The following is a 19,124-nucleotide window of genomic DNA, read 5'->3' on the forward strand; positions in this document are numbered from 1 at the left end:
CTAGTAACTCTCACCCAGGATCACAAGTCACACAAACTTACACTTCGAACAAAAACAACTTGCAATGTCTTCACCGCACACTAGGTGGCAGGAGTGTGCTCTGCGTGTGAATTTACAGAGCTGCAATCTAAAATCGATTGTTAAAGTAATGTTTTGCTTATCTCATTCACAAAACTGGAGACTTAGTTCTGAATTCCTTACATTCGGTAGCATCTCTACTCCAAATAAAAATAAATGTTACTTACATCCTTATTTATGTTTCAGGGGGATTTTGGCACGCAGAAAGAAGCTGCATGGGCTATAAGCAACTTAACGATCAGTGGAAGAAAAGATCAAGTGAGTAACCGATTTTAATTTGAAAGCAACTTAAAGAATTTTAAGCCTGGTAAATCTCAGATTTGCTCTGAACTTTTTAAAATTGTTGGTATCTTATTATCTTCATGAATATCAATACAGAAGTGTATTTGTGAATCGCCATAGTAATGCAAGCCAATAAGTTGTACATTTTGAATGCACAGTTAGGTCATCTTGAGCTTATGATTGAGGTCAACGTAAAGCACCTTTTAGATTGCCCTGCATTTAGAACAGTCAGCATAGTATGTGTGGCTTTTTCTCAGTCATTAGTTATAAGGGTCTGAGAAGTGTTTATAGTCCGGTTCAAGAAAAGGGCGCACAGCTAAGTGTTGGCGCAAAGATATTAGGCGATTTTTAATAAAATGTTAGGTGCAAAAAGGATGAGGGGATGAGCCCTATAACACCCCAGTGTAGTGTCAGCCCAGGCTAACACAGCGTATAGTACAAGACAAAACCTATGCACACACTAATCATTAAACAGTAGTCAATGTAGACATTTGAGACCATGGAGACAAAGCCTTTCATTAGCAAACAAATAAAACGTTTTTTTAAGTCAGTCGTAGGAAAAGATGTCTTTAATGTTCAAGAGAACCAGTCAGTCATTGGTCATTAGGAAGCGCCCATGGTGGGTACTGTATGCCATTGGCATCCTAGGGCCACAAGTACCATTGCATTACAAATTGATAATTAAATTGGACCTTTACTGTTTTAGTATCAATGTTGCTCAGTGTCACTTGATCTCGGAGGTAATAAAAGGTTTGAAACTCCATGATCAGTGTGGTCTGTGACTTGTAAAAGATATGGGTTTCTATAAACAAGTCATTAAGTTAACCTATACAAAAAACAACCACTGTTAGCACTTTGCTTGGTTGCAGTATGACCCAAAAACCTTTTGTAGCTTTTGGGTGCTAGTTGCTATATTTTCTAGAAACTTGAGCCCAATGGCAATGTTCTTATAGTGGTGCGAGGGAGATCCAGTGTTTTGTGCATACCTTTTTTAATTTTGGGATTTTCTGCTGACTGGTTACTACCACCAAGTTGGTGGTCAGAGGTGTCCTGCCAGAATGCAACAATGTGTTCCATTTGTCCTTGCACACATGTACCAGTTTGTTTATGTCTGTCAGTCTGAACAGCCCTCTCATGGACCCATGTGGTTATTACCAACATGAAGTCCATAAACTCAGAAATTGCAAACCCCATCCTCCCATCAGGTCTAAAATTTCTAATAGGTACTAAACTACAGTTTCAACCATGCTTTGTGGGTTGGAGGAGGCTGTCTAGTCATTGAGGGTTTATTTGCTTAAGGGAGAATGTAGCAGATGGAAAGTAGGCTCTCTGAATCGGAGGGAGAGCAGCAGCAAGATCCTGAAACTCCAGTCGTAGAAGAGTTGATGAGTATGGTCTGTATGCACGCACAATCCAACGTCTGCACAGTGCCCATTTATACAGGCAGAGTGTCGTCTCCCTCCCTCCTGTGGAGGGTTGATGTCTAGCCCAGAGTCTCTAACAGCCTGCAGGGCCACCACTGCCTTCAGGCCAGGGCAGAATGAAGCCTTCGGCACTGACGACACTCTTCGATCTCCAGCCAAGAAGGCTGTGTACAAGACATGGCCCCCTTCGGGCTGACCAGGTCCTTCACTAAAGTTGTGAAACCGACATCTACACCAAGTTCGCCACTGGCACAGACGCAAATATCGAAAATATCATAGGCGCAGAAGGCTCTCAACATTCGAAGACTCAATCTGCTCAAACTCAGTCTACCACTAAACATTCAGAAAAACTCAAACTGCAACTCCTTCAGAGGATGATATCTGCAAAGCTGCAACATGGTCTACACCTCACACATTCACAAAACGCTATTGTGTAGGCAAGACAGTAAGAGTAAGCTAGTGTGGGCCAAGCCGTTTTTTACATCCACTATTTCAGACCACTGCAACAGTTACAGGTTAGCCACTGCTTTGGGAGATAACTGCTTTTTACTCTATGCATGGCATGTGATCTACAGTTCACATGCCTCGAAATGAAAATGCTCCTTACCAAGTATGCATCTGTTCTTGGCATGTAGAGCTGTAGAATCGCATGCGCCCACCTGCCTCCTGGGTACCTATATCTGTTGCAGTTCCGTCTTAATTAGATACATATATACATTTGGATCTCTTACTACTCTTACTACCATGATCACTCTCTGCGGCAAACAGTCTAACAATAGAGTTCAAGTCAATGCGTGCTATCGCCGAAAGGAGTCCCCTACCTCGTGACTGGAAAAGACTTCTTCGAACAAAAACTAAGTGCAAACATCTGGACCAAACACTAGATGGCAGGCTATGCTCAGCATGTGACTCTACAGCTCTACATGCCAAGAACAGATGCATACTGGCTGAGTAGCATGTTCCTTCTCTAAGGACCATACTGGACCTCAGACCCCTCAACTACATCCGCTCAGAACATTTCCACAAGGTCACTCTGCAGGATGTCATCCCTCTACTGCAGCAATGCAGCTTCATGACTGCAATCTATATTCGGGGAGTCTACTTCCACATACCCATTCATTCAACATTAATACTAACTACGATTCGCAGTCAACATTATCAGTTCAGTTTTACCTTTTGTTGTCACCATTGTCTACAGTATAGTCACAAATGCTTTGCTGTAGTAGCCACCCATCTCTGAAGGAGTGCTTCGGCAATAAATGATGGACGAAATGCTGAATAAATCAAACCTTCTTCCCAGTCAAGAGATCTGGTTTACATCCATTGTTCTTTTGCTCGCTGCGCCACCCCAGTTTGGACCAAGCCATATGCAAATCGGTCTTGACCCAGCTTCTCATGAGCAGTCTAGCCAGAACTGCCAAGCCGTGTCCTCCCTGGACGAAAACCAACATCATGGGTCCGGTTTCTGGGTAGATCACCCCTCATCAGCTAGGCTAACTCTCCCTCAGGTGGGTGGCATATTAGAGGGAGTAGCCACTGAAGGAAGCTGGATTTCTGTTTCAGTTACACCTTCAACTTTTTGCTAGACTACTAATGCATTTTGACTTGATGTGTTCTGGGTCCCTGCCAATCAGTTTCCCAGGGTCTGTATTCTTTCCCAAAACTGTACCTTGTACCCCCAATTGGCACCTCTCTGGCCACATGTCAGTCCCTTGTAAAAGGTCCCATGGTTACTGTGACCAGGGAAGGCCTCTAAGGGCTGCAGCACTTATTGTGTCACCCTTAGAGGCCCTGTACCTTCTCGCGTTCTTTCTGGTGCAGAACAAAGTGAAGATTTGCCCATGAATAGACACTGTAGGGTAACGGGGCTCCAGCACCTGTGGCTGGCCTATGCCAGTGGGTACAGGGCCTCCATGGGTGGCACAATAAGTGCTGCACCCCTTGCAGGCCCTCCCTGGCCACAGCGCCCTTGGTACCTATGGTACCATTTACAAGGGACTGACCTGTGGCCAAAGAGTGCCAATTGGGTTTTGTCTTAATGCAGTTTAGGAAAGAACATAGGCCCTGGGTATCTGGTTGGCAGGAACCCAGGGCACCCTCAAAGTACATCAACAGTTTGGCAAAAAGTGGGGGCAACCATGCAAAAAGAGGGCACTTTCTTACACCCATCCATTCTGCTCTTCTTAAAGATTGTGAGGATCAAGGCTGTTAACTTTTATGGCCCTAGTTTTCCACACCAATGATCGGTGTTCTTCATGGTTGCGCGCTCCTGGCTTGGAAAGTCGCAAAAAACTGAATGTGCTCACGCCACTTTGGGTGCGAACGTCGCCTCCTTGCGTGCATGGATGCTGCAAACACACAAATTTCTGGATCCAGTCTGTCGCCTGGGGAAAATGTTAAGGTAAGGAATCTGCGGGTCAATAGTCGCAAGCAGATATGGTGTAGGAAACTTGACTATTGTTGCAGTTACCCCTACTCTATTTCAACTTTTATAGCTACTAATGCTGATTTTTCGACTGACCGTGTACTGAGGCCTTTTAATCGGACTACAGTGCTCTTTCCCTAAAACAAGGTAAAGTCTAATTTTGCTACTGTTGGCAAAGGACTTTCGCACCCCTGTAAGTTCCTAGTAAATGGTACCCAGGTGCCTAGGGCAGGGGTACTAAAGAGAGGTCCCCAAGGGCTGCAGCTTATGTTATGCAGGCTGCGTGACGTTGTGCAAAACTGGAGGGCAAACACAACACACTTGTGTGTCATGCCAATGTTTCTGCATCTAATATGTAAATCCCCTCTATACCAGGACTTGGAGCCCAAAGGCAGGGTGCATTGTATTTAATGCAACTCTTATTTGCATGTGCAGATATGTACTTTTGATGTCTAGTTCTACTGCTAGACGTTGCAGTTGAGCAGGGAAGCCATCTTAAGGTATGTACTGTGCACTGGTGAAAGTTCCGCCATCTGCGTCGTGGCTTCACTGAAGCATGTAGTGTTTGGTATCAAGCACCTCATATTAAAAAATCCACACTGATTCCAGTGTCCGATTTATTAATACATGCACTCAGTGGGCACCTTAGAGGTGCTCCCTGAAAACCAAACAGCTTCTGATGTGTAGGTGGACTAATTTCTGGCACCTGAGGCACTTTTCTGACCTCCTATTGTGATAAACTTTTGCTTTCAAGAGATCAGAAACAAACTCTGTCCGGGTAAAGTGTGTCGCTCTCCCTCCCACAGGATGACCTAATGATTAGCCTTACTAGGCCGGCAAGCTTCAAAGAAGTTGCTGCCTTCAAAAATGCAAATCTGCTTCCTCTCACAGGAGAGGAAGCCGACCCTCCCGATGTCTGAACTCCTTAGCACCTGGACAGGTTGTAAAATTATCCAGGCTGGCAATCCCACTATAAGGCTAGTTCCACACCTAAGGTGGCCTAGCTTGATGTGGGTACTACTTTTCAGAAGTGGCCTCTATTTTGGCACACTTAGGTTATGGCCACCTCCCACAGGCAGTGGTCATAAAGGGGCATAGTGACCCTAGGGTAAGTAGCCCATTGGCTACTACCTCTCAACGCCCCTAAATTGAGTATTTTGGGGCCCTCTTTCTGCATGGTTGCCCCCACTTTTTGCTAAATTGCCTATGTTCTTTCCCTAGAACTGCATTGAAGCAGCAATGGGCCTGGGGAAGTTCACAAAGGTGGCAAGCCTTTGAAGCTTCCCCTTAATAGACCCTGCCCATTTTTCCATCCCAGGGGGCCAGCCAGAAACATGTCTGGTTGTGGCTTCTGGCGAGCAGCCACTCAGCCTGGACACTAGTGTTAGGTCGTTTTCAGGGGGCCACTCTAAGATGCTCTGTGTGCATTTTTCATTAAAATCACACACTGGCATCCTTGTGGTTTTAATGCGCTGAGAAGTTTGATACCAAACCTCCCAGTTTTTTCAGTAAAACCATTATGGTACAGTTGAGTTAGTAATGACAAACTCCCAGCACCATATACTCTTAATTGCATTACTGCACTTAAATATCTAAGAATTGCCCTAGACACTGTAGGGGTACAAGGTTCATGCACCTCTACCCTCACAACTGGTATAGTGCACCCAGCTAGGTGGGTGGCTGACCTATGCCAGCGCAGTTGGTTGTAGACGTGGCACACAGGGATGTGTGCTATGTCGACACTTCACTTCTGCATCAAAATATGCAGCCTGCGAAGGCAGTGTGTAAAGGTACAGGGCCTCTAAGAGTGGCACAATAAGTGCTTCAGCCTTAAAGGCCCTTCTTTGGCCACAATGCCCTTGGTATCTGTTGTACCGTGTACGAGGGTCTGCCCTGTGGCCAAAAAGTACCAATTGGGTTTTGTCTTCAATGGAGTTTAGGGAAAGAACATAGGCCCTGGGTACATGTTTGGCAGGTGCCCAGGGCACACTTAGTCAAAGTACATCAGCGATTTAGCAAAAAGTGGGGGCAACCATGCAAAAAGAAGGCACTGTTCGAGGCATATGGGCTGCTGAATTCATATCTGTGCATAGATCGCCACCTAATGTTGGGTCCGGATAATCGCACATTGTTGTCCTGGAAGAGTCTTCGAAGTATCACGAGATAGGTGGCTCCTCCCCTGGACTACAGTGCGCATGGGCATCGACTCCATCCTCAGATTGTTTTTTTCCGCCATTGGGTTCGGATGCATATTGGTTCACTCAAGTCTGAATCGATATAAAAGTTTCTTAAGGCCAAATGGTCTTTCGTTTTTCCGTCGGTATTTTCTTGCAATCAGTGCCCAGTTCTGTTCCAGCTCAGTTCCAGAGCCGGATATCCAGAAGAGCCGCATGCTTTTCGACGCTGAAGACCTGGTCGACACCAGAGGCCTTATCGACGACCCATCATGGAACGGAGCCCGTTCAAGAGATGTCCCGTGTGCAACTCCAAATATCCCCACATCGACGTCCACCCGGTGTGCAACAAGTGTCTGTCGCCGGACCATGATGAAGCCAGCTGCATGGCTTGTTCCCGTTTTCGATCCTAGAAGACGCTTCTGCATCGACGCGCTGCGCGCAAGGTTGCCCAGCAGACTTCACCGGAGCCAGTGGACATCTTCGATGCCGGGGATGATGACGGAGCAAAGCTGGAGGTTCGAGAGAACCTGTCTGAGCCCGCGCCGGAGGTCGACTCCAGCTACGACGCTGATGTTGAGATGCTCGATGCGGAAGACGTCGTGGACGAGGTAGGAGACGACGATGGGGCCTTGAAGGCCATGGAAGATAGCTCGAGCGAGGAGCTATGCCCACAAACTGACACTGGGGCCGAAACGCTTCATAAGGCTCAGGTCGAGGGATCGCTACAAGGCCTTACCCAAGATCTTCCAATAAGTTCTACGGCCCCGCCTTCGGACATGTCTAAGGAGCCGCAAATAGCGAAACCGAAAGTGAAAGCTCCGGTATCGACGCAACCAAAAGCACTTGTGACTACATCGAAACCGAAGTGCGTATTGCTTTGGTCGGCTCTAAGTCCTCGGACCTGTCGGGCACCGACTAAGCAGTAGAGCGTTATCGACCCCAAGAGACCGCTGAAGGGCGTTGAGACGATGTCTAGAACGCCGAAGGCAAAGGTCAAGGCAATCGACCCGAACAAGTCGGCGCTGAAGACAGTCGACACCGACAAAGGACTCTGTGATCAGAAGGTTCTCGAACCTCTGCGTCAGTCGGACAAGGCCAAGAGCGGTACAACCCCCAAGTCCACGCCTGGTGGTGCCTCGAAGGATTCAGTCGACGCAGCTGTCCGCCTCCTTCTCGAAGCAGGTGGCAGACTCCCTAAAGCGCATCAAGGACAAGGCTTCAGCTGTCTGGCCTAAGGATCCTCCACCTTCGAAGCCTGCCGATAAACCTCAAACGACGTCGGCGCCCATCCACTTCACGCTGCCACTGAAAGTGGTGCCGAAGGCTTTCGCCCCTAAAATGGCCGTCTACGTGCCCAAGAAGGTGTCCACGGTGCCGAAGCCGACAACTTTGGTCCTGGCCTCAAAGCATCGACAAGCCTTGTTGGAAGAGCAACAGGAACAGTTTATCGATGCCGAGACAGGCAGACTTTCTCTTTATAACCGAAAGATCGCCCTGGAACAGCCAATGGAGTCCTATGAAATACCACTAAAGGAGGATGATTATACTACAGCACCTGTTCTTGTAGAACCTGTATCTCCACGTGGCCATGATGTCTCGCCCACTTATTCAGATGTGGACACTGGGGAAGGTGATGATGACTAATACAACTATCCTGTAGACACTGATCCAGATGATACAAATGAACCCTGGGCAGATGCTGCTGACCCAGGGGATCCACACACTGCCCCAGACACTCGTGTATGCTGTGAAAACGTTGCCTACTGAGGATTCAGCAGCGTTTAATGCCCTCATTGAAAGGGCAGCCAAGAATCATGACTTCCAGCTCCATGCTGACCCCATTGAAGTAGACTTTCTTTTCGACACCTTTTCCACCTCAGAGAGGTCTGTCAAGACTCTGCCTATGTTGAAGGGTGTCTTGAAGCATGCTGGGGAAATATTTAAGGAGCCTACGAGTGCCAGGGTGATGAACCCCAGGATTGGAAAAAAAGTACAAACCTGCGCCTGGAGACCCTACTTACATTAAGGGACAGTTGCCGTTGGACTCTCGTTGTTTCAAATGCCCGGAAGAGGGCTAATTCACAAACGGGTGATGCTCCTCCCCAGATAAGGAATCTAAGGTGTTCGAGGCATCAGGGAAAAGGGTAGCAGCTCAAGCGGCCAATATCTGGCGCATTTCAAACACTCAGGCACTCTTAGCCAGGTATGACAGGGCCCATTACGACACACTGAAGACCCTGTTACAGCACCTACCAGATGAATATAAGGAGGCAGCTGAGATGCTCATCCAGGAAGGGAAGCTCATGTTCGAGGCATGTGGGCTGCTGAATTCATATCTGTGCATAGTCCGCCACCTAGTGTTGGGTCCGGATGATTGCACATTGTTGTCCTGGAAGAGTCTTCGAAGTATCACGAGATAGGTGGCTCCTCCCCTGGACTACAGTGCGCATGGGCATCGCCTCCATCCCCAGATTGTTTTTTTCCGCCATAGGGTTCGGATGTGTTTTCGGTTCCCTCCTTCGGAACCGATAGTTGTTCGATTTTACTTGAGACCAGAAGGTCTTTAGGCTGGGCGTCGGTATTGTTGCGTTCGGGTTTTCTTACTGACTCTCAGCTCCAATCTCCTACTGCCCTTCCACGTGCTTCGACGCGGACGGGCCTACACTACCACTTTCACTATGGAGCGGACTCCATTCAAGAAGTGTCCGCTGTGTCACTCCAAATATTCGCACCTCTACGTGCACCCCGTGTGCAACACATGCTTGTCACCGGATCACCGTGAAGACACCTGCATGGCGTGTTCAAAGTTTAGGAGTAAGAAAACTTTGAAGATTCGCCGGGCTAATCGACTCCAGGCACAGTTGTCGGCTTCGGCGCCCCCGTCCTGATGACATCTTTCAGGAATCGGTCGAGGAAGGGGACAGCGTACAAAAGTCGGACTCTGAACCCGCGTCCGAGGAAGAAACCTACGACGCGGATGAGGAAACCTGCGACGAAGTCTCCGGTGAGGTAGGGGACGACGAACTGATTTGTGCCACGATGGAGGATAGCTCTGAAGAAGAGCTTCCCCAACCGGACTCCGGGGTTGCCCCCCGTCATACGGCCCAGGTCGAGGGATCGCCTTCGGGCCTTACCCAAGATCTTTCTATGAGTCCTACGTCCCCGCCTCCAGGCCCGGTCACGGACATTTCTAACAAGAAAACGAAAGTGAAGCCAACTGGTCCCGCACCCTCTGATGCGAAACCGAAACCGAAAGTGGCGTTGGTAAAGAAGGTTCTGGAGGCGTCAACTTCCAAGACAACCAAAATGGCCGACTCGAAGAGCCACGCCAAAATGGCCGACCACAAGAGCCGCGCCAAAATGGCCGAATCCAAGCCCTCTGGGTCGGCGCCGAAGGTGAAGGCATCCGACGCGGCTGCGTCGGCACCGAAAGGGGTCGCGGACCCGAAACAGGCTTCGAAGAAGCGTCACGCGGATGGTGCGCCGGGCCATGGGGCGTCGGCACCGAAGAAAAGGCCTACCGGCGACCGGACTCTCGGAGACGAAGAGTCGCTCGCGACGGTTCAGCCCTCGGCATCCCTTACAAAGAAGGTGGGAGAATCCTTGAAGCGGATCCAACAGTCCACTGTTGTTCCCAGCCAGGACACTGTAGTGCCTAGGCCCACGCCGAAGCCTGCCAAGGAACAAACGCCAATCCGTTTTACCCTTCCTCCCAAGTCGGCGCCGAAGGCCTTCGCGCCTAAGCAGAGCGGACACTCTCAGGAGGTATTGACGCCGAAAGCTGCCTTGGTGGTGTCGAAGCTTCGGCTCCAACCGCTCGCGGTGGAGGAACGTCGGGAGGTGACCATCGACGCCAACACCGGAAAATTGTCGCTCCTCAAACGGAAAATTACGTCGGAGCCGCCATTGGAACCCTTTAGGATTCCACTTAAAAACAAAAAGTACTCTGCGGACTCTTCGGCTCTGATGGAACCTCTGTCTCCACAAGCCATGGAACACTCGCCGGCCCATTCCCCAGTGCCTGGTGTGGACGAGGAGGACGATGAGTACAACTATCCTGCGTACTCTGATCCGGAAGAGGAGCAGGTGCCCTGGACAGCAGGAGGCGACGTGGACGACCCGCAGTCAGGCCAGGACACTCAACTTTTCGCCGCAAAGACGTCGCCGACAGAGGACTCGGCGGCGTTTAATGCATTAATAGAGAGGGCAGCAGCGAACCATGACGTCGAACTGCACTCAGACCCTGTGGATGCGGACTTCCTAGTCGACACCTTCTCGGTAGCCGAAAAACAAGTCAAGACGCTACCAATGCTCAAAGGGGTGCTGAAGCATGCTCAGGAAGTATTCAAGGAGCCCACCCGGGCGAGGGTGGTCAATCCTCGCATCGACAAAGTATAAGGCGGCGCCCACGGATCCCACGTATATTAAGGGACATTTGCCATTGGACTCCCTGGTGGTGTCCAACGCTCGGAAGAGGGCGAATTCGCAGACTACTGGTGATGCTCCTCCCCCAGACAAAGAGTCAAAGATCTTTGAGGCATCAGGCAAACGTATTGCTGCACAGGCAGCAAACATCTGGAGGATCTCTAACACTCAAGCCCTGCTTGCTCGTTATGATAGGGCCCATTATGACACATTAGAGGCCATCCTGCAACACTTGCCTGACCAATACAAGGAGGCGGGGGAGATGCTCATTCAGGAGGGTAAACTTATTACTAATGCATCCATCAAATGTGCCCTAGATGTGGCAGACACTGCCTCCAGGGCTATCAATACAAGCGTGTTACTTAGACGCCATGCCTGGCTTCGAATTTCTGGGTTCAAACCCGACATACAAACCACAATACTGGGGCAAACAGTGAATCCTGACCATCTGTTCGGCCCTGAGGTGGATGCCTCCCTAGAAAAGATGAAGAAAGACACCGAAACTGCCAAGTCTATGGGGGCTTTACAAAGTCAGCAGTTTCGGGGTGGTTCCTTTCGCCGCTCAAATTCAAGAGGCACCTCAAGAGGTCAGGCATCCCAGTCCCCGCAATACTACAAGGGTAACACCCAGTCCTCGTATAACAACAACAAGGGCAGGGGTGGCTACAGAGGCAATAATATCAAAGGCAGGGGACGTGGAAACAATGCCTCCAGGTCCACCGCCTCCAACAAGCAGTGACGTCTTGTCACTTCCCCCCGATCACACGACACCTGTCGGGGGGAGACTCCAGCAGTTCCTGCCGGCGTGGAGGTCCATCACCACGGACAGGTGGGTGAGGTCTCTTATCCAGTACGGGTACTGTCTAGAACTTACGTCCATTCCACCGGACATACCGCCAAGAAGCCGTGCTATGTCCGACGAGCACTTGACCTTGTTGCAGCAAGAAGTACTGGTCATGCTGCAAAAAGGGGCGATAGAGCTCGTTCCATTGCAAGAACGGGGAACAGGGGTTTACTCCCTGTATTTTCTGATCCCCAAAAAGGACGGATCGCTCAGGCCGATCCTGGACCTCAGGCCCCTGAACTGGTACATCAACTCGGAGCACTTTCATATGCTCACGTTGCAGCAGGTGCTGCCCCTGCTTCAACGGGGGGACTTCCTAGCAACGCTGGATCTGAAGGATGCCTATTTCCATATTCCCCTGCATCCTTCACACAGAAAGTACCTCAGATTCAAGATCTTAGACCAGCATTACCAGTTCAGGGTCCTGCCGTTCGGGGTCACCACGGCGCCAAGAGTCTTCACCAAATGCCTAGCGACTGTGGCAGCGCATCTCCGTCGCCAGCACGTCCATGTCTTTCCATACCTAGACGACTGGCTTATTCAGGCAAAGACGGAACAGCAGTGCGTAGACCACGTGTCACGCACCATTCACCTCCTGCACGATCTGGGATTCTCTCTGAACTACCCAAAGTCCCATCTCCAGCCCGCCCACGTGCGACAGTATCTGGGCGCGACAATCGACACTCTGGCAGCCACTGCGCAGCCGAGTTCGGTGAGAATCGCCAGTATCCAGGCGCTGATCCAACGATTCAGACCCCAGACCTCGCTTCCAGCAAAGGTGTTCATGCAGTTGATAGGCATGATGGCCTCCTGCATTTCCATTGTCCCGCACGTGAGACTACATATGCGTCCGCTTCAGGAGTGCCTGGCACGTCAGTGGACTCAGGCTCATGGGCAACTGACAGACCTAGTGTTGGTGAGCGGTCGGGCATACAACTCTCTGCATTGGTGGAATCCACTGAACCTTTGCAAGGGCCGACCATTCCAAGAGCCTGTTCCACAGATCATCCTGACAACGGACGCTTCTCTCCAGGGATGGGGAGCGCATGTACTCCATTACACGGTGCAGGGACTATGGACTCTTCAGCAAAGGAAGATGCACATCAATGTGTTGGAACTGATGGCAATCTTCATGGCCTTAAAGGCGTTCAAAGTACATCTGTGCAACAAGGTCGTGTTGATCCGGACGGACAACATGACGGCCATGTACTACATCCAGAAGCAGGGGGGAACACACTCTCCACAGCTGTCTCATCTGGCTCAGAGCATGTGGAAGTGGGCCATTCAGAGGAACATCTTCCTCATGGCAGAACATCTCCCAGGCAAAGACAACCAGATGGCGGATCTGCTCAGCAGACACAGCCATCAGATGCACGAGTGGGAGTTACATCCATCAGTACTCCAACCGTACTTCCAAAGGTGGGGTCATCCAGAGATAGACCTGTTCGCCACAAAGGAGAACGCAAAATGCCAAAGCTTCGCCGCCAGGTTCCCACACCCCCAATCACAGGGCAATGCGATGTGGATGAACTGGTCAGGCAGATTTGCGTACGCTTTTCCCCCAGCACCTCTGATACCGCTGGTGGCACGCAAGCTCAGGCAACACTCGATGACGCTCATCCTGGTTGCTCCAACGTGGGCTCGCCAACCATGGTACACCACGTTTCTGGAACTCTCCGTGGTACCGCATCAAAGGCTTCATCTCACTCCCAGCCTCTTGACGCAGAGCCATGGCGACATTCAGCACCCAGATCCGCAACAGCTCAACCTGGCGATCTGGCTCCTGAAGTCCTAGAGTTTGGCTACCTCAATCTTCCTTCCGATTGCATGGACATCATTCGGGAGGCGAGAAAGCCCACTACTAGAGCTTGTTATGCGGCTAAATGGAAGAGGTTTGTCGTCTACTGCGTGGAGCACAACATTGACCCGCTAGACGCTTCCATTCAAAACATCATATGTTACCTCTTTCACCTGTATCGGTGTAATCTAGCTTACTCTTCCATCCGCATTCACCTGTCGGCTATGGCAGCATACCTCCAGAATAGGCAACACCTGTCACTCTTTAAGGTCCCTGCTATCAAGGCTTTTCTGGAAGGACTCAAAAGAGTCATTCCACCAAGGACTCCACCAGCTCCGGAATGGAACCTCAATGTGGTTCTTACAAGGCTGATGGGTCCTCCCTTTGAGCCACTACACTCTTGCGAGCTGCAGTTTCTGACCTGGAAGGTGGCGTTCTTGGTAGCAATCACATCGCTACGGAGGGTTAGCGAACTGCAGGCGCTCACCATCCAAGAACCCTTCTTCCAGGTCCATGCCAACAGGGTGGTGCTCCGCACTAACCCTAAGTTCTTACCCAAGGTGGTCTCGCAGTTTCACATAAACCAAACTATTGAATTGCCGGTGTTCTTCCAAAACCCGGAGACGCTGGCGGAGCGGATGCTCCACACCCTTGATGTGAAGAGAGCCTTGATGTATTATGTGGACAGGACAAAAGATTTCCGCAAAACCAAACAACTTTTTGTTGCTTTTGCCACACAACACAAGGGTAATGCAATCTCCAAAGCAGGGATAGCTAGATGGATAGTAAAGTGCATTCAGATCTGCTACGCTAAAGCAAAGCGCACTCTCACTATACCACCGAGGGCCCACTCCACTAGGAAGTTGGGGGCCTCTGTGGCGTTCTTAGGTAACATTCCCTTAGAAGACATATGTAGAGCAGCCACATGGTCTACCACTCATACTTTCACCAAGCACTACTGTGTAGACGTGCATTCAAAACAGGCAGCTGTTGGTCAGGCTGTTCTAAAAACACTTTTTCAGACTGCTGCAGCTGGCACGGGCGGCCGCCGCTAATGGAGGGACTGCTATGTATTCTATGCACAGATATGAATTCAGCAGCCCACATGCCTCGAACTGCAAATGCTACTTACCAGTATGCATCTGTTCTTGGCATGTAGGGCTGCTGACATTCATATCGCCCACCCTCCTCCCCGGCGCCTGTAGCAGCTGCAGTATGTATTCATATACAAACATATGCTCATAGCATGGTCATCACTCACTTCTTCACTCCATCTCTGCCTATGGCTAAAAACAATCTGGGGATGGAGGCGATGCCCATGCGCACTGTAGTCCAGGGGAGGAGCCACCTATCTCGTGATACTTCGAAGACTCTTCCAGGACAACAATGTGCAATCATCCGGACCCAACACTAGGTGGCGGACTATGCACAGATATGAATGTCAGCAGCCCTACATGCCAAGAACAGATGCATACTGGTAAGTAGCATTTGCAATCAAATGCTTCTATCAAATGTGCACTGGACGCAGCAGACACCGCGGCCAGAGCTGTTAACACTAGTGTCATGTTGAGACGACATGCCTGGCTCAATCTCCGGGTTCAAGCCAGAGATACAGACCACTGTTCTAAATCAGACAGTAAACCCTGATCATCTCTTTGGCCCAGAGGTGGACACCACCTTGGAGAAAATCAAGTAAGACACTGAGACTGCAAAGTCTATGGGGGCTCTACAGTCGCAGCAGTTCAGGGGCGGTTCTTTTCATCGCTCAAGCAATAGAGGTGTTTCCAGAGGCCAGCTGTCCCATAACACACAGTACTATAAAGGTGGCGCGCAGAACACATACACCAAACAAAGTAGAGGTGGTTATCGTGGAAACTGCACCAAAGGCAGAGGTCGTGGAAAGAACAGCTCCATGTCCTCCGCCACTAACAAACAGTGACGCCTTGTCACTGCCCCCCGACCATACAACACCTGTCGGGGGGGGGGGGGGGGGGTTCCTGCCAGTCTGGAAGTCCATCACCACAGACAGGTGGGTCACACAGCTTATCCAGTACGGTTATTGTCTGGAGTTAACATCCACTCCACCCAAAATACCCCCAAGACACCGTCCTATGTCCACAGAGCATTTGCACTTATTGCAGCAGGAGGTACTCGTCATGCTGCAAAAAGGAACAATCTAGCTCATGCCTGTGGAAGAAAGAGGCACAGGAATTTAATCACTGTACTTCTTGATACCAAAAAAGGACGGGTCCCTCAGACCCCTCAATCAGTACATTCTGTCGGAGCACTTTCACATGCTAACACTGCAGCAAGTCCTACCGTTGCTCAGTCAGGGAGATTTTCTCGCAACATTAAATCTGAAGGATGCGTATTTTCATATTCCGCTGCACCCGTCACACAGAAAATACCTCTGGTTCACCATCCAAAATCAATATTACCAGTTCAAGGTCCTACCTTTCGGAGTCACCACGGCACCAAGGGTGTTTACAAAGTGCCTGCCGACAGTGGCGGCACACCTACGGAGACAGTCCATTCACGTCTACCCTTATCTGGACGACTGGCTAATCCAGGCAAAGTCTGCCCAGCAGTGTACCGCCCACATGTCCCTCACCATTCACCTTCACGATCTGGGATTCTCACTGAATTAACCAAAGTCCAACCTGCCCACATACAGCAGTATCTGGGTGCGACGATAAACACTCTGGCAGCCAAAACACAGCCAAATTCAGTGAGGGTCAGCAGCATTCAATCGCTGATACAGAAATTCAGACCTCAACGCTCGCTTCAGGCACGAGTGTTCATGCAGTTGATAGGCATGATGGCCTCCTGCATCTTCATAGTCCCGCACGCAAGACTACATATTCATCCGCTTCAGGAGTGCTTAGCACGTCAGTGGAATCAGGCTCACGGACAGTTAAAAGACCTAGTGTTGGTAACCGGTCATGCATACAACTCTCTGCATTGGTGGAATCCGCACAACCTTTGCAAGGGACGACCGTTCCAGGAGCCTGTGCCACAGATCATTCTGACGACGGAGGCATCTCTCCAGGGTTGGGGAGCTCATGTACTCCAGTACACTGTGCAGGGACTATGGACAACGCAGCAGAAGAAGATGCACATCAACGTTCTAGAACTGATGGCTATCTTCATGGCGATGAAAGCATTCAAAGTACATCTGTGCAACAAGGTCGTGTTGATCCGGACGGACAACATGACTGCCATGTACTACATCCAGAAGCAGGGAGGTACACACTCTCCACAGTTGTCTCATCTGGCTCAGAGCATGTGGAAGTGGGCCATTCAAAGGCATATCTTCCTCATGGGGGAACACCTCCCGGGCAAGGACAATCACATGGCGCACCTGCTCAGCAGGTACAGCCACCAAATGCACGAGTGGGAGATACATCCATCAGTACTCCACCCGTACTTCCAAAGGTGGGGTCATCCAGAGATAGACCTGTTCGCCACAAAGGAAAACGCCAAATGCCGAAGCTTTGCCGCCAGGTTTCCACACCCACAGTCGCAGGGCAATGCGATATGGATGAACTGGTCAGGCAAATTTGCGTACGCTTTTCCCCCAGCACCTCTAATACCGCTGGTGGCACGCAAGCTGAAGCAACACTCGATGACTCTCATCCTGGTTGCTCCAACGTGGGCACGCCAACCATGGTACACCACGTTTCTGGAACTATCCGTGGTACCGCATCAAAGGCTGCACCTCACACCCAGGCTTTTGACGCAGAGCCATGGCGACATTCAGCATCCAGATCCGCAACAGCTCAACCTGGCGATCTGGCTCCTGAGGTCTTATAGTTTGGCTACCTCAACTTACCTCCTAACTGTATGGACATAATCAGGGAGGCAAGGAAGCCCACCACCAGAGCCTGCTATGCGGCGAAATAGAAGCGGTTTGTCATTTATTGTGCAGACCACAACATCAACCCGCTAGACTCATCTATTCAAAACATCATTTGTTATCTTACATCTATACAAATGTAATCTGGCCTAGGCTTCCATTCGTATAAATTTATCCGCAATGGTGGCTTATCTCCAAAACAGGCAACATCTCTTCTTTTTCAGAGTGCCTGCCATCAAAGTCTTTCTGGAAGGACTCCAACAAGTCATTCCTCCACGGACCCCATCAGCTCCCGAATGGAACCTAAATGTGGTCCTCACAAGACTGATGGGTCCACCTTTCGAGCCTCTGCATTCATGCGAGATTCAGTTCTTGACATGGAAAGTGGCTTTCCTGATGGCGATTACGTCGCTACGACGAGTTAGTGAACTCCAGGCACTAACTATCCAAGAGCCATTCATACAGATCCATCCCAACAGGGTGGTGCTTCGCACTAACCCTAAGTTACTTCCCAAGGTGGTTTCACAGTTCCATATCAACCAGACTATAGAACTACCTGTGTTCTTCCAAAATCCTGAGTCAGTTGCGGAGAGAATTCTCCACACGCTTGACGTCAAAAGAGCCTTGATGTACTACATTGATAGGGCCAAAGATTTTCGGAAGACTAAACTACTTTTTGTTGCCTTTTCGCCACAACACAAAGGCAACCCCATTTCCAAGGCTGGTATAGCCAGGGGGATCGTTAAGTGTATTCAGATCTGCTATCAGAAAGCCAAGCGCACTCTAACGATTCCCCCGCGGGCCCACTCCATCCGGAAGTTGGGGGCCTCCATGGCTTTCCTTGGAAATATCCCTTTAGAAGACATATGTAGAGCAGCCAAATCGTCTACCACACACGTTTACAAAACACTACTGTGTAGATGTGCACTCCAAACAGCAGGCAGCTGTAGGGTAGGCTGTTCTAGAAACACTTTTCCAAACTGCTGGCACAGGCGGCCGCCGTTAATGGAGGGACTGCTATGTATTCTATGCACAGATATGAATTCAGCAGCCCACATGCCTCGAACCGAATATGCTACTTACCAGTATGCATCTGTTCTGGCATGCAGGGCTGCTGACATTCATATCGCCCGCCCTCCTCCCCGGCGCCTGTAGCGGCTGCAGCACTCACAAATACTTCTGGCATGGTCATCATTCACACAGTTACACTCCATCTTTGCCACAATGGCTAAAAACAATCTGCGGATGGAGTCGATCCCCATGCGCACTGTAGTCCAGGGGAGGAGCCACCTATTTCGTGATACTTCGAAGACTCTTCCAGGACAACAATGTGCGATCATCCGGACCCAACACTAGGCGGCGATCTATGCACAGATATGAATCTCAGCAACCCTACATGCCAAGAACAGATGCCTACTGGTAAGTAGGATATTCGTTCTTACACCAACCCTAAATTCCTTCCGAAGTGTTTCTGGTTTACATGTAAACCAATCGGGTGAGTTACAAATTTTTTTGTTCCTCAACCTGATTCTCTGGCAGAACGTGCTCTTCACACGCTTGATATGAGCGTTACTGTACTACATAGATAAGACAAAAGACTTTCGCAAAACTGTTTGTTGCATTTGTTCCACCTCACAAGGGCAACCTATATCTAAATCTGGTATTTCCAGATGGATTGTTAAATGCATTCAAACATGCTATGTGTGAGAGTGCCCTGTTTCTTGCATTGTATGCCCCCACTTTTTGCTGAATTGCTGATGTTCTTCGAGTGTGCCCTGGGATCCTGCTAATCGGGGACCCAGGGCCCATGTTCCT

General features: G+C 49.9%; 1 protein-coding gene across 1 annotated transcript in view; it reads left to right on the plus strand.

The window, feature by feature from the left end:
- The window catches only part of LOC147683961 (importin subunit alpha-3), a 94,743-nt gene that overhangs the window by 68,536 nt on the left and 7,083 nt on the right, over nucleotides 1–19,124 (plus strand). The window contains exon 14 of the mRNA XM_086942583.1: nucleotides 265–336. Within this exon, the coding sequence (XP_086798709.1) occupies nucleotides 265–336 (72 nt within the window). The remainder of the gene's footprint in view (nucleotides 1–264; nucleotides 337–19,124) is intronic.

This window comes from Lissotriton vulgaris, chromosome 11, assembly GCF_964263255.1.
Source record: "Lissotriton vulgaris chromosome 11, aLisVul1.2, whole genome shotgun sequence".
Classification (NCBI taxonomy): domain Eukaryota; kingdom Metazoa; phylum Chordata; class Amphibia; order Caudata; family Salamandridae; genus Lissotriton; species Lissotriton vulgaris.